The sequence below is a fragment of the Scaptodrosophila lebanonensis genome, unplaced genomic scaffold (assembly GCF_003285725.1).
Source record: "Scaptodrosophila lebanonensis strain 11010-0011.00,11010-0021.00 unplaced genomic scaffold, SlebRS2 tig00000092-arrow-pilon, whole genome shotgun sequence".
In the NCBI taxonomy this organism is placed as follows: Eukaryota; Metazoa; Arthropoda; class Insecta; order Diptera; family Drosophilidae; genus Scaptodrosophila; species Scaptodrosophila lebanonensis.
Window position 1 is genome coordinate 4828731 of NW_022060566.1, and position 12668 is coordinate 4841398.

At 38.6% G+C, this 12668-nt stretch overlaps 2 protein-coding genes across 6 annotated transcripts in view; one reads left to right on the plus strand and one right to left on the minus strand.

Annotated features, from left to right (window-relative positions):
* Window positions 1-259: 259 nt before the first annotated feature.
* On the plus strand, window positions 260-9082 carry LOC115627248. 2 transcript variants are annotated; one of them, XM_030522873.1, is made up of 9 exons: window positions 260-278; window positions 579-583; window positions 2206-2361; window positions 2432-3776; window positions 3948-4925; window positions 5435-6619; window positions 6692-7080; window positions 7647-7879; window positions 7945-9082. In XM_030522873.1, the coding sequence occupies exons 4-9, from the start codon at window positions 2517-2519 to the stop codon at window positions 8265-8267; spliced, it is 4368 nt and encodes a 1455-aa protein (XP_030378733.1). In that variant the 5' UTR covers window positions 260-278; window positions 579-583; window positions 2206-2361; window positions 2432-2516; the 3' UTR covers window positions 8268-9082. The 2 variants fall into 2 exon arrangements, with proteins under 2 accessions (XP_030378733.1, XP_030378734.1); XM_030522874.1 differs by lacking the exons at window positions 260-278; window positions 3948-4925; window positions 5435-6619; ... (1 more) ...; window positions 7647-7879; window positions 7945-9082 and adding exons at window positions 732-1193; window positions 1288-1355 and having other exon boundaries at window positions 401-583; window positions 2432-2668.
* A 1301-nt stretch (window positions 9083-10383) lies between these two features.
* LOC115627247 (pleckstrin homology-like domain family B member 1) overlaps window positions 10384-12668 on the minus strand; it is a 33515-nt gene continuing 31230 nt past the window's right edge. For all 4 annotated transcript variants that reach the window (XM_030522872.1, XM_030522868.1, XM_030522870.1 and 1 more), the window contains 2 exons: window positions 11358-11490; window positions 10384-10687 (listed from right to left, as the gene is read on the minus strand). In XM_030522872.1, coding sequence (XP_030378732.1) covers window positions 10511-10687; window positions 11358-11490 — 310 coding nt within the window. In that variant the 3' untranslated portion in view covers window positions 10384-10510. The remainder of the gene's footprint in view (window positions 10688-11357; window positions 11491-12668) is intronic.

The window sequence follows — 12668 nt, forward strand, 5'->3', positions numbered from 1 at the left end:
AATAGAAAAGGCTAGGTTCAAGTAATGTTATCCATTGAAATTGATGAAACGTCATATCGAAGACTTATTTTAAATACGTTATTTAACTCGTATTTTTCTCACCAGCATGAACTTAGTTATAAAAGAGTAAGCGTTGGAATAAAGTTTGAGTTTAATTTATTGTGAACCATTCATTCATTTAAATTTCGTAATATTTTTGAATTCATTTCTCGTGTGAGGTAATTGCAACGGTTTAAAATTTAACTGCCGCGGCCTGTTACTATCCAGCACTGTTTGTGGTGAGTTTAAAGCAACTCTGGACTGTCCAGTGCTGCCATTTAATTGGCGTTAAGGTCCTACTTGCAAGAGCTGCGCGAATTCCTTCTTTGTGAGTTTTGGCTTCGACCTGGTTGGGTCTACGTTCGCGCGCATTGGATTTCGTTTGCGTGAACCACCGTTTTAAAAGTTGTTTTTTTTTTTCAAAACAACGCTGGATTTTGAAACGTAAAATGTTTCATTTGGATACTGTGAATGCAGTAAACCGCGAAACTGAAGTTAATCCAAGTAATAACGTAAATATTTTTTCGCAACGTCAGCAGAGCCAGTAAGTACAAAAAAAAAATATATATTTTGAATATTTTGCGCACAATTGTGGAATTCACACATACTACACACAATGTTTTTCTCTGGATTTCCTATACACACAAACGTCCATACCCACATATGTATGTATGTACATGCGTATAACGTAGATATCACGAGCAAAAATTAGTTGAGCAATTTTGCCGTGCCACACACTTAATAAAAATCATCGAAGGCGCTGCAGAAGCATTCGTTCGCAATTACAACAAATCCCGTCGGTCCGAGGACGCGCTTGCGCCAATTATATTACGCTTGGACTTTACGTACACCGATTTGGTGACGCATGCGCGCGATTTGCTGGAATTGGCCATCGAAGAGCCCCTCCAATTTGCCGAGGCAATAAAATATTGCGCATACGGCCTGGTGCGTGCGCACATCAAAGCTGTTGCTAACGAGCCGCCTGCTTTGAAAACCCCAACCATTGATATTGCGCAATTGCACGCTCAGTGGAGAATCCTGGGGTTGCCGGTCCAGCGTAATCTGCAGTTCGATCCATCACAGCATTTGTATCGCCTTGGTCTGGCCTTGGTGCACGGCATTTTGTCTGCGTTTTCCGCTACGGAGACATTGGTGTAAGTTCGTGTCGCCATTATGTGCGGTACCATCGAAGAGACATTCCTGCTATCTCTTTCTTCTTTTATTTTGTTTGATTTTTCCTCCACACAGCCTGCAATCAATTTGGTACTGCGGCAGCGGTTGCATGCGCAATGCCATACAAACAACATCCACGGATGGTATGCATTTAGGTTTAAGATATTTATATAGCTTATGAAATCGGTGTTGGTAGCATGTATGTATGTATATTTTAACCTTTTTTTTACATCTACACAATCCACAAAGGAAAAAAATAATAGGTTCAGCTCCATATGTATTAGTATTATTAACTCGAAAACTAAAAAAATAACGGTGCAACTCACACAGCACGCATTTATATGTACATATGTATGTACATATACATACATATGTTTTCATGCAGGCCACACACACATACTTATGCACATTTAAATTTGATATTGTAGGTATTTAAGTGAAGTGGTTAGAAGAGTACAACTAGATATACACCTGAAATTAGATTTTGCTTAACTTGTCCTATTTAGACTTTCCTGCAAAAAAAAAAGACGAAAATCAGCGTAGTTTGCAAATAATTTTCAACATGTTAAAAACAAAATAATTGGATAAAATCGCTAGGTGAAAATCTATATTAGACAAAAATCAGTGTAACGTGCTGTTAAAAAAATTTAAACGGCATTTCCTCAAGCAACGTGAAAAAAAAGTTATTGAGGATTGAAGGTACTAGCTAGAAATAATAAATATTTTTATTTTTACAATTTTGAAACAAATTTGAATAATTAAAATGACTGTAGTAAGTGGTTATATACGTACCTGTGGATAAAAACAAACTTGAATCTGCTTACATTTTTAATTTAAATTGTTTTAATTTCGTAATTTTTGGAGTATTTTTTTATATTAGAACTATTTTTCATTTAATATTGTACCATAGCATTTTATGTAACAAATTAACAATTCTATCCTCAACTCGAATAAATCTCATCTAATCTGTGTTTCCTGCTGATCTCCATGTAGCGCCATCCTGCAGTAATTGCAGTCGACCTATGACCGAATATTCAAAACTTCGGGTAACTGAAAACTATCGCTTTATTGCCATATTGCCGAAGGCTTGTGTTCAGACACCGAGAGTTTTAAACCAGACATTTCGACCGATTCTCGTGCGTCTTAGAGGTATGCATATATGAATGAACGTTGACTGCTAAAAATAAACTTTCACATTATGTATTAAAATCCTTTTCAGACTTCACATACAACTGCGCCTTGAAGCTAGGTGCGTGTTATCTTATTACAGGATATTTTAGTTCTTCGCCAGCGTGCTTCGAGTCATGCACGCTGGACGAAGCATAGACCGGAGGGCGGGGGGCCCACGTCGTCGAAGAGCTGTCGTGCATCTAAATGATTTTTTGCGTGATGATGCACCTCCCAACTTGAATGATGCTGCCGCTAATCAAGGATCTCAAACCGCACCACCCATGTCTCCAGCCAAATCACAAGCTTCGGGAGCTGCTATGCAAGGAGTTCCTCCCTTATTGAATGCATCACCTCGTTCAGTCGGACGAGTACTCACTCCGGTCCCTCCATCGTCGCCACCTAACGTTTGGCGCACCGAAGACGAGCCGGCAGCCGAAGCCTATTTGCCTGATGAAACCGAATTCCCAGTAATGGGCGGAGTACGCTTTAAAAAGGCCAAGCAATCGCATTCAATGAAGGAGCAGCCAGAACAAACATCTCCTGCGGGATCTGGTGAACAGTCAAAGAAACGTAATCGCCGCATTACAACACCCGTTCTGGGAAACTTTCTTAAATTGCCATCGCCAACACCAGCACCTTCACAGAAGGGACAGCAGGCTGTGCAAAAAATACAACAGATTTTACAACCAAAAGAAATTACTCCAAAACCGGAACCGCCGATTCCAGTTCCGGAGAAGCCGGTGGTATTGGATAAGCAACAGATTGTCGAGAAATGGGAAAAGTGGGTGCGTGAGAGCTCGCATGCCATGTCGGTCGAAATTGGCAAATCGGACGCAGATGAGCCGGCTCCGCAGAAACCTAAGCCAACGGATAGCAAAGCTGCACGTATCCCAGCGAAAACTGACATTTTGACAGTTCCGGATAACGCATCCACTATGTCTCAGAAGGTGGTAAACAAAAATCAGGCCAATAAGTCAACCTCAACCGCAACAAAGTCACCTGATAAGCATTCCGAAGAGCTGTCGGCAAGCATAACAGTTCCGCAGCAAAAATACAGTTCCCCATCCCCAGGGCATAGGGTTGAACCAATTGAGCAATCAAAGCCTCAGTTAAAAGAGGGTATTTGTGATCGCGAACCATTAAAATGCAATCAGTTCCAAGGCACTTCTGGCACAAATGACAGAATGCCAAAATCCGGAACATTCGTACAAGATATGGCAAATGAGGCGAAGTCGTCGACTCCAGCTCCACAGTCCTCCCCTCAGAGAGACGCTGATAACCAACCGTCGACTTCAGCAGCGGCTCGCGAAAAGTTAAGAGTTTCCCAGCAACAGTTGAGCTGGACTTCCCGTCGCAACCAGCGAAAATCTCTTAGCCCCCGACCTCCTGTACAGGTACGATAGCTAATTTTAAGAAGTACCACTAACACTTGCGATCGAATTACCTATTGGGTCTCCTTTGCTTGAAGGCTGCTCAAAACTTTAATGGACTAGTTGCTAACAAGATTTGAGTTTGATTCTTGTTCATATCAATCATATATAAACCTATATTATTTTCTTTCACAGCACGCATACAACAAAGATCAGCCACACGTCAAGAAAGATCGCCCATTCAATGTGTATTCTCAGGGAGTGCCTACGAATGTGGGTGCGGTGCCTCGTCAAGTGTCGGCTAGTGTGCCAGAGCCAATAACTGGTGGACGCACCTATGCTGAACTGATGCGCGAACGACAAAAGAGATCTCCGAAGAACTTTCCGTCACACACAAGTGGACGGATGAGAGAGAGCGGTGGGATGTCAACTATCCGGCCGACTGCCATAATGTACCAAATGCCGTCGAATCCGCGTTTAACGATTAATCCGATGATGCGACAGCAAGTAACAATGCCGCCCATTATGTTGCAACCAAGGGAGCAGAATCGGCGTCAGCCCCTGAATCAGGGCTCTGGAGACAGACCTCAGAGTGCGCAATCCATTCATTATCGCGAAACCTTACCGTACGAACAACAGCTGCAAGGTGAAGGGGATGTGGTTGATGTGAACTCACAACTGTATCAAACCCGGCGTAAGAAGAAATGGCGACGCCACAGTTATGAAGGCAATGATTTGATGTGGCAGCGGAGTCCACCACAATATTGCCAGGGACGACCGCAAGCCAGACTCCGCCTCAATTCGACCAGTGGTGACCCAGAAAATCGAACAGACGCATCGTTTGTTCATGAAGTGTACGCGCCTCTGCAGACTGCTAATACGGGCAGCATGATGATGTCCTTTGACAATCACACAATGGCTGAAACAGCACAAGAGCAACACAATACAACGCAGTGGGACGGGTTGGATCAATCGCAAGAACAAGCTGATGCAGATGAAGGGCCGGTATCGTCCATCGAAGCGTTGGCTATGAACAGCACCCTTAATCAGAATGCTACCCCATTCCGTCCAATGTTTCGCCGAGCTATCGACTTTCGTTTGGCGCGTACCAATATTGGTCAAGGAACTGTGCCAGCAACTGCGCCAGGCTTGGGACGTATCAGTCTGATTAGTGTAAGTATATCGCATTCAAATTAAACTTATATACCACTCGGAATAATTCTTTTTATTAAAATCCTCTTTTCAAAGCAACAGTTAGCCATTTACGTCCATGCCTTTAACAAATTTTGAGATTTTAATGCATTTTATTAAGAATCGTTTATGTTTCTTGATTGATTCTTGAAAATATAAACATTTAGCAATATAATATTAGACAGTTGATTTAAGAAATTGTTGTAGATATATTGAAAAAAATTGGTTATGTTATACAATAAAAGGAGAAAAGCGTGACAGCTCAAGTTGAGAAAGTTTTAAGTCCCCCTATAGTTGTTGTTAAATGTTTCCCAACACATTTTAGAGCTTGTAGGTTGAAATTGTATTTTCTTAATTTTTAGAGAGCCGACTACAAATTCTTCTCTTGCCGAGCCAATAAGAAATTTATTTTAATACGCTTTTAACCTTTTATACAACAGTCTCAAATCTATTACATTCTTTTTAATATCTCTTTCATTTCTGCTAAATAGGCACGCCGACGAAGGCAACGCATACGAAGAAAGCTGCGACCTGATGATTTGAATGAGATGCCTTCAATGTTTGGAGAGCAACTGGATTTCCAAGCACCGTCGCAACAGCAACAGTTCCAATATCAGCCGCCAGTTCAGGCTCAACAGCAGATTTCGAAGCGGAAGGCAAAAATGCTACGTCGGCAACAGAATTTGGCACTGCAGCAGCATCAGGGCCTGCTTCCGACACCGGACATGCCACCTTCCTATGGATACGAAGCAGCACTACAAGCAGCTCCGGTTGTGCATTGTACGGACGCAGTTGCTCCGACCTATTATCAGGCATATGATCCCAACAGCTATCAATGGGCGGCGGCCACTGCACCGCCAATAATCGCAACACCCATTTATATCGATGCAAGCCAACTGACCCAAGTGGCGCCAATAACTTTTGCTACTCCAATACAGTTGCAGGAAGGGCAAGTGACTGCAGCGGCGGCTGCAACAGAAAATAATGTTGTTGGCCAGTCGGTTTTTTGCTTGCCCAGCCTCAACAGTGGGCCGATCAGCCCTATATCAACTATTTCTGCCCCATGCGACTTAACGGGTCTGATCCATCCAACAACATCGCCGCCCAGTCCTCAGATCAGCGATTTACTGCCAGAATCGAGCAGCAGCCCCAGTACAGCCTCGAACCAGATGGACAGCAGCAAGTGGACACAGAATACGCTGGATATGTGGACACCAGTGGATCGAATGTCGCCTTCGGCGCCGACACACCAGTCGCTGCTGGACATGGATCTATCCCAAGTGTCTTCCTATCTGGATACGGACCCAATGTTATTCAGCTACAGCCAGCGCATGGAAGAGGACGGGGAAGCTCAGGTTTCAGCGGTTAGCGATACAGTCGATGCATACACTGTTTTGGGCCCCAATAATGCGACGACCCCACCAATTATTGAACAGAATATTCGCCCACGGCACGAACTATTTGTTACTAATGCCCAAAAGAAGTTGCCTGCCGGCAATTTCGATTTGAACCTAGTGCCACCGAGCATTAAGAGGCTCTATCGCTTAATTTGTACAAATTACTCCGATTACTCGTTTCTGTACGCGCTAAGTGCACAAATCTGTCAGGATTGCGTTCCAATGGAATGCTTCGTTTATGTCAAAATGGCATTACTTGCAAGCCTCAATTCATTCGAGGTAAGTGGTTCCCCTCTTTATTGCTCCTATTCCCATCATACTTTCTTCATATCTTGATTTTTTTTTTTGCAGCCCGGCGAGTTGCGCGCTCCCATTTCTTTGTGGGTGATCGCCAACGACAGCCATTTGGCGAACAATTTGCTTCACAATGTTGGGCAACTAGCACCGCGATTTATTGGCCCCCATGAGGGTGGCCAACAACAACAGCCGTCGGCTTTACCGAGCCGCTACACTTGGCACACTGCTTGCCCTCTGGTAATGGCTCAACAGGGCGTATATTATATTGGCGACTGGAATCGTCTGCAGCGCGAACAATGCGAGGAACTGGAGAAGTGCATAGAAAATGGTGCCGTGCCGCAGCCGACTCTGCAAGCTGAGCAGCCACTGGAGGCGTCCATCTGGATGTACTGGCAGCCCGATGTTTCAACCAAACAGACCGAAGCTCTGGCCAAATTCTGCCCGTAAGTAGAATGCAATGCTAAGATTTAGAAATGGAGCAGTTATGGAATTGTTCAAAATCAAATTGTTTGTCCATTGGTGTAACCATTAAGCCCGTTTCTGTTCCCAAAATCCATTTATAATCTCTAGGCATCTATTAATTACTTTTTTCTTAAACGTAACTTGTTAAAAGCACATATATGTTCACCATAGTGATACGAATTAATATAGACAGAGTGCCCGAATCTAAACTCATAGTTATTTGCGAACATTTTGGTTCCCCATTGAGTTTAATTCCCCATTAATTGTTGATATCAAATAGAATAAGTATTGTAATGAATCCCTGTCAGTTACACGATCTGATTACTTTTTAAACACAAGCAAATTTTACATGATTTGGATACGAATTAATATAGACAGCGTGCGCGAATCTAAAATCATATTCATTGAAAACGTTTTGGTTCCCCACTGAGTTCAGTTCCCCATTGATTGTTGATATCATATTGAATTTTAATGAACCCCTGTCAGTTACACGATCTGATTACATTTTAAACACAAGCAAATTTTACTTGATTTGGATTTTCCCTAGACTGTTTGGCTTACCAATTTACATGGATGTCGAGGAAGGTGATAGCTTGTGGGACTTAATGCTGCGACAGCACAGCTGCGATGCATACGAACTGCCACTGGACGAATTCCATATTCCTAGCGAGGACATGCGCAGTCTGTTCGTCTTGCTGCATCAGCGCAAGGTTGTGTTCACGACTGAAGCGGAGCGCCTGCTTCAAAAATATTATGTTATCTCTCGCGTTCAGCACCCAAGTGAGTTTCTAACTTCATTATTCCTTTACGAGAGTTTGTTTTTACTTACTTTGTGCCTTCCACAGCCATTTTCAGCAGCAAAACTTTTGTGGTGCTAAAACAATTTGCCGAATCTTTTGCCAAACTCTCGCTGCGCCTGCAGGTTCTGGAGACAGATGTTATTGTCAGTATATTCCTGTGCGAGAACTTTGTGCAGCGCGTCTTTGGTCCGAGCGACAATGCGCCATCGTTTGCTGCAGCTTTCAACGTCATATCGAAAATTGATCCTTACATGAATGAGTTTACGCGCTGGTTGCTCGCATATTTGGATTGCAACGGCAATGATGAGGACGATGATGGCAAATTGCCAGCAAAACGCGCTCGCGTTTTCACTCTCGACCTAATATAAAATTTACATTCCTAGAGGCCTTAAACGCTTTATATTTTTAAGAGCTTCGGGTAATATTTGAATTCACGGTTGTGATACAGATATGCCATGCACATACAAACTCAAAACGTTCCTTTTAAATATTAAACAATCTTGGGCACTTTCACCAAAATTTTTCGGAATCAAACAAAATATGCTGAACAATCACAAATCAATATGAATCGAGTTAACGATCTAACTAATAAATGTTAACGAAATCAGCATTCTTAATAGTTTTAAATGATTGATTTACTTTTCACGCATATACAAATTTAATAGTCTGTTCAATCATTAATCTTAAAGGTGAACTTTAGTCGTCCATTGTTTAAAACACAAAACATGTTATATCAAAACGACAAACTGTGAACATCAATTTAATTGTAAGCCAGTCTATAACTACATAAATAATTAAATTATTCCCGTTGCGTCGGCGCCAAAAGCACACTCTGTGGGCTGTGTCTAGTTATGAAACTTAATTTGTTATAGACACTCGATAATACTACCTCAGACATCTTCAAACAGGGAGCAACTTAAAATAAGTTAGATGTAGAAAATCTACACCAAATATGCAAAGCAGGAGGAGGAGCTATACTAATCTAAAATGTTTTTAAACCACCTAAAGGAAAATTGCTGGATTGCCAGAAAACGAATATGATGCTGTTTTCACAATCTATTACAAGTGGGTGCAAATCCAGTCCAGTTATTTAATGAAAAATGATGATTTTTGAATCAAATAAATATGCATTTATTTATAATTTTTTTTTACTTTTTGGAATTAAAACATTAATTTTTTTAAATTGATTTTTCATACTCATTTGTTATATAAAAAACGATCACTGCCTTGCAACAAAAAAAGGAAGAAAACAACTGAAAAAAGACATTTAAACTATTACTAAAAACCCACATATTTAGGAAAAGGTTGTGTCATTTTGAACTTTATATAATACAGACGTGATATAAATAAAAGTTGTATTTGATATTAAAAAAAAAAACATACAAAAATGTGTTTTCATTTTAAGACTGTATATTATTAAACAGGATATTTCGATATAAAATCTATTGAAATATGAAAATAAGAAGATGAAAAGTACATGTCCGGAACGAGTACTCTTAAGATTCGTAACTCTCATAACATCACTTCTTGTACATATTCAAGGGTTTGTTGGACTAAATGATTTTTCTTTCTCTCTTGGCATCATTTATATGCACATCTGAAAGACTTATATAGAAGCAGGAGTGAAGAAAATATGTTTCACAATTTAGAGCTCACTTATCCCGAATTCCCAATAAAAATAATCAAACTATAGATATGTATACGATTCGTTTATACAGGTAGATGATAAGTACATATAAAAACGAAGTTGATTTGCTAAATTTGCCAAATCTGAGCATTTCTTACAACTAATTTATATATTCATTAGACATTAATTACATTTGTTAAACATAGGTATATAGTTAGTTGATCGTTCCTTTCATTTTCTCTCCCTTTTTTGATTATCCATTTCGATCGCCTGAGCAAATATTTAAGTAGTGGAAAAACTGATGGTGGCTCAGTTATATTTTTGTTTGTTTACAGTTTATAGTCTGTTGTTAGTGGTAGTACTTATATCGGTAAACGATAACATGCTATATTCTCGTATTAAAATACATATTTAAATTCATATATAAACAACTTCTTACACATACAACGTACTCCAAAGTCATGAGCTATATAGTGATACATATATTTATTAAATTTGCTGCCAATGTGTGGTGCTTGCAAATGGCCACGCTTTAGTTGTATATGGTTTGTATCGTACAAATATATATCATATATATGTATTAAAAAAAAACCTTAACAGCTATATGACAAAAATTAAAAGCATAAAACTACATTGTTGACTTTGGTCCAGTACTGAAATCTCGGATTTCTTTAGTTGCCAAAAACAAAAAGAAGATTGGTTTGCTTTCTTGTTAGCACATCCATATAAATACGAATATAGATATACATATATAGAGATATACGTATGTATGTAACTTATGTACATAAACCTCATAGGAAATACATATATATATATATATATATATATATATATATATATATATATAGTATGTATGTATGTAGTGCTTAGTAGTTCTGCTGCCGTCGCTTACTTCACTAATTTACAATCAGTTACATCAGTTGAGCTTTCTAGAAATTACATTCAATTTATATTGAGCGTGTTGTGTGTCGGTGTGTGTATGCTTTAATAATCCAAATTTCCTTGGGCCCCAGTTATAATCGCATCTATCCAAATGCGAGCCGCTGCATCCGAGGCCGCCTGCAAGTTATAGCTGCGCTTCTTTGTCTTCACAATGAATGTGCAGTGAGGCCGACCGCTCTTCGAGGCATTCAAATGGTCCAAATAGACTTCATCGATTGTCTGAAATATTGAAATTTGGTTCGCAAATAAGTAAATATGCAGTTAAGAATCGTCTTAAAGTTATTTTCAAATTTTTTTCAAAGTTCGAGGCGAAAATGTGGTAAATGTGGGCAAAATTCAGCCCGCAAACGGGGTACAATATCCCAAAAGAACATATTGTGATTACTTTTATTCAAGTAACTCTTTGAGAAAGGATAGAAAACAAACTGCATTCACTGTTATCTGTTATTAATAGTAGATCTACATGGTTTTCTTTTGGATTTGGAAAAATAAAATTCTACAGCGCCACCAAAGCTTGTTTGGAAAAATAAATAGGTTTTATCCGATTATCCGATTATAGTAGCACAATCGAGCTGGTAAACAGCACTAAATAATGCCGTATTTTTAAATACTTTTGAGGGTCTAGACTCTAGAGTACAAGATCAAGTTCGGAAATACCTGTTAGGGCTGAAGAAGCATGGAAAAATATTCCTTTCAAAATATTTTTGAGTCTTATCATTTAGTTGAAAAAAAGATTTATTTTTTGTGAACTTCAATTAATCAATATACAAATATTATTAAGTCACTGTTGTTGTTTTATGATCTAATATTTTACTCTAATTCGTAAGGAGATTCACTGAGCGCTTATGTGGACTCACCAATTCTCCTGAATTGAAATTTTTAGACTTACCGAAAAGTATGCGCCTCCGCGCGGTTTTCTTTCCGACTTGTCCGAATAGTAAATGAGTGCACTACGCTGACGATCCAATACAAACCAGCGTCGCGACCACGCATGAAACGTAGCGCCCAATTTGTGCAGATAACTGTAATTAAAAGATGTATACCTATAAGTATATGCATTAAAAATTCGCTTTTAAACCGTTAAATTACACGAAAAAACACACTTTTCCTCATCATTTAAGCTATAATAATAAATTTATGTGAATTATGACTGGAAAATAATTTAAAATCTTGACAGTTTTAATTTACAAGCACATTTATTTTTTTATATTTAATATGCTCACATAATATAAACAATTTTTATCTGTTTTCTTTACACAGAAGCGAAACATTTCAAAATATACGTATTGTAATAAAAAATATTTAATGCACGCAATTTTTCATAATGCAGAAAATAATTTTTGAAATGCTTCCAAAATTACGAATACATTAAACATTTAAAATGAATGCGTCTTTTGAAATTTGTATATTGTATATTTAAGAAGTAAGTAGTTAAATAAATTCAATAACATTGAAAACAAAATAAAAATGAAATAAAAAAAAAACAACCAAAAATTCCTTTCAATCCTTATAGCATTAAGGATGATAGTTATTGAACTATTTGGGAGTCTATATACTTAAACCTATGGCACTAGAGGATTTAAAATATATGTTCTTTATGTGTTTCATATTCTTTAAATAATTCTATTGAGACCACTTTTAGTTGAAAACGAAAAAAGGTGGGTCTTAACTTTGAAAAAAATATGGGATAACAAGCTTACGTCTATGGTCAAACGGGCAAATCATTTGCACAGAAATTCGAGCAATTTTACAAGTCTGTCAAGAAGATATTGTCGTTTCGCTTAAATTGGAAAAAAGAAGCTTTAAATATCGTCAGGGATTGGTTTTCATGGTTGCTTTGCAAAATTTAACAAGTTTGTATACAAATTGTTTGTTCATAGCATTTAAATTAATTTTGTATTCTTCATTGTTAAAATGACTCTCCGAAGTCCATTTTAAGTTGAAAACAAATCGAATTATATTTAAGTTGAAAGGGACTGTTAACTTTGGCAGAAACATGAGAGAAAGGTCACAGAAGTATGGTCAAAAAGACAAATAATTTGGGTAAAAATTTTTTCAAATTCATAAATATGTTGTGAAGCCTGTTCTGCATTACTGAAAAAGCAAAAAGAAGAAAGCTCTTAAACTAGTAGAAGTTCATATACCATCGCCTGAGTGCGCCTGGGTGCAAATTGTTTTCCTGTCTGACCATAACAGTTCA

Excerpts from the sequence above, each read along its gene's own strand:
- LOC115627248 (XM_030522873.1), top strand. The coding sequence starts at position 2,517 with ATGCACGCTGGACGAAGCATAGACCGGAGGGCGGGGGGCCCACGTCGT. Across the intron at positions 3,777-3,947 it reads GCCCCCGACCTCCTGTACAG|CACGCATACAACAAAGATCA; the intron begins GTACGATAGCTA and ends TTTCTTTCACAG. Across the intron at positions 4,926-5,434 it reads GACGTATCAGTCTGATTAGT|GCACGCCGACGAAGGCAACG; the intron begins GTAAGTATATCG and ends TCTGCTAAATAG.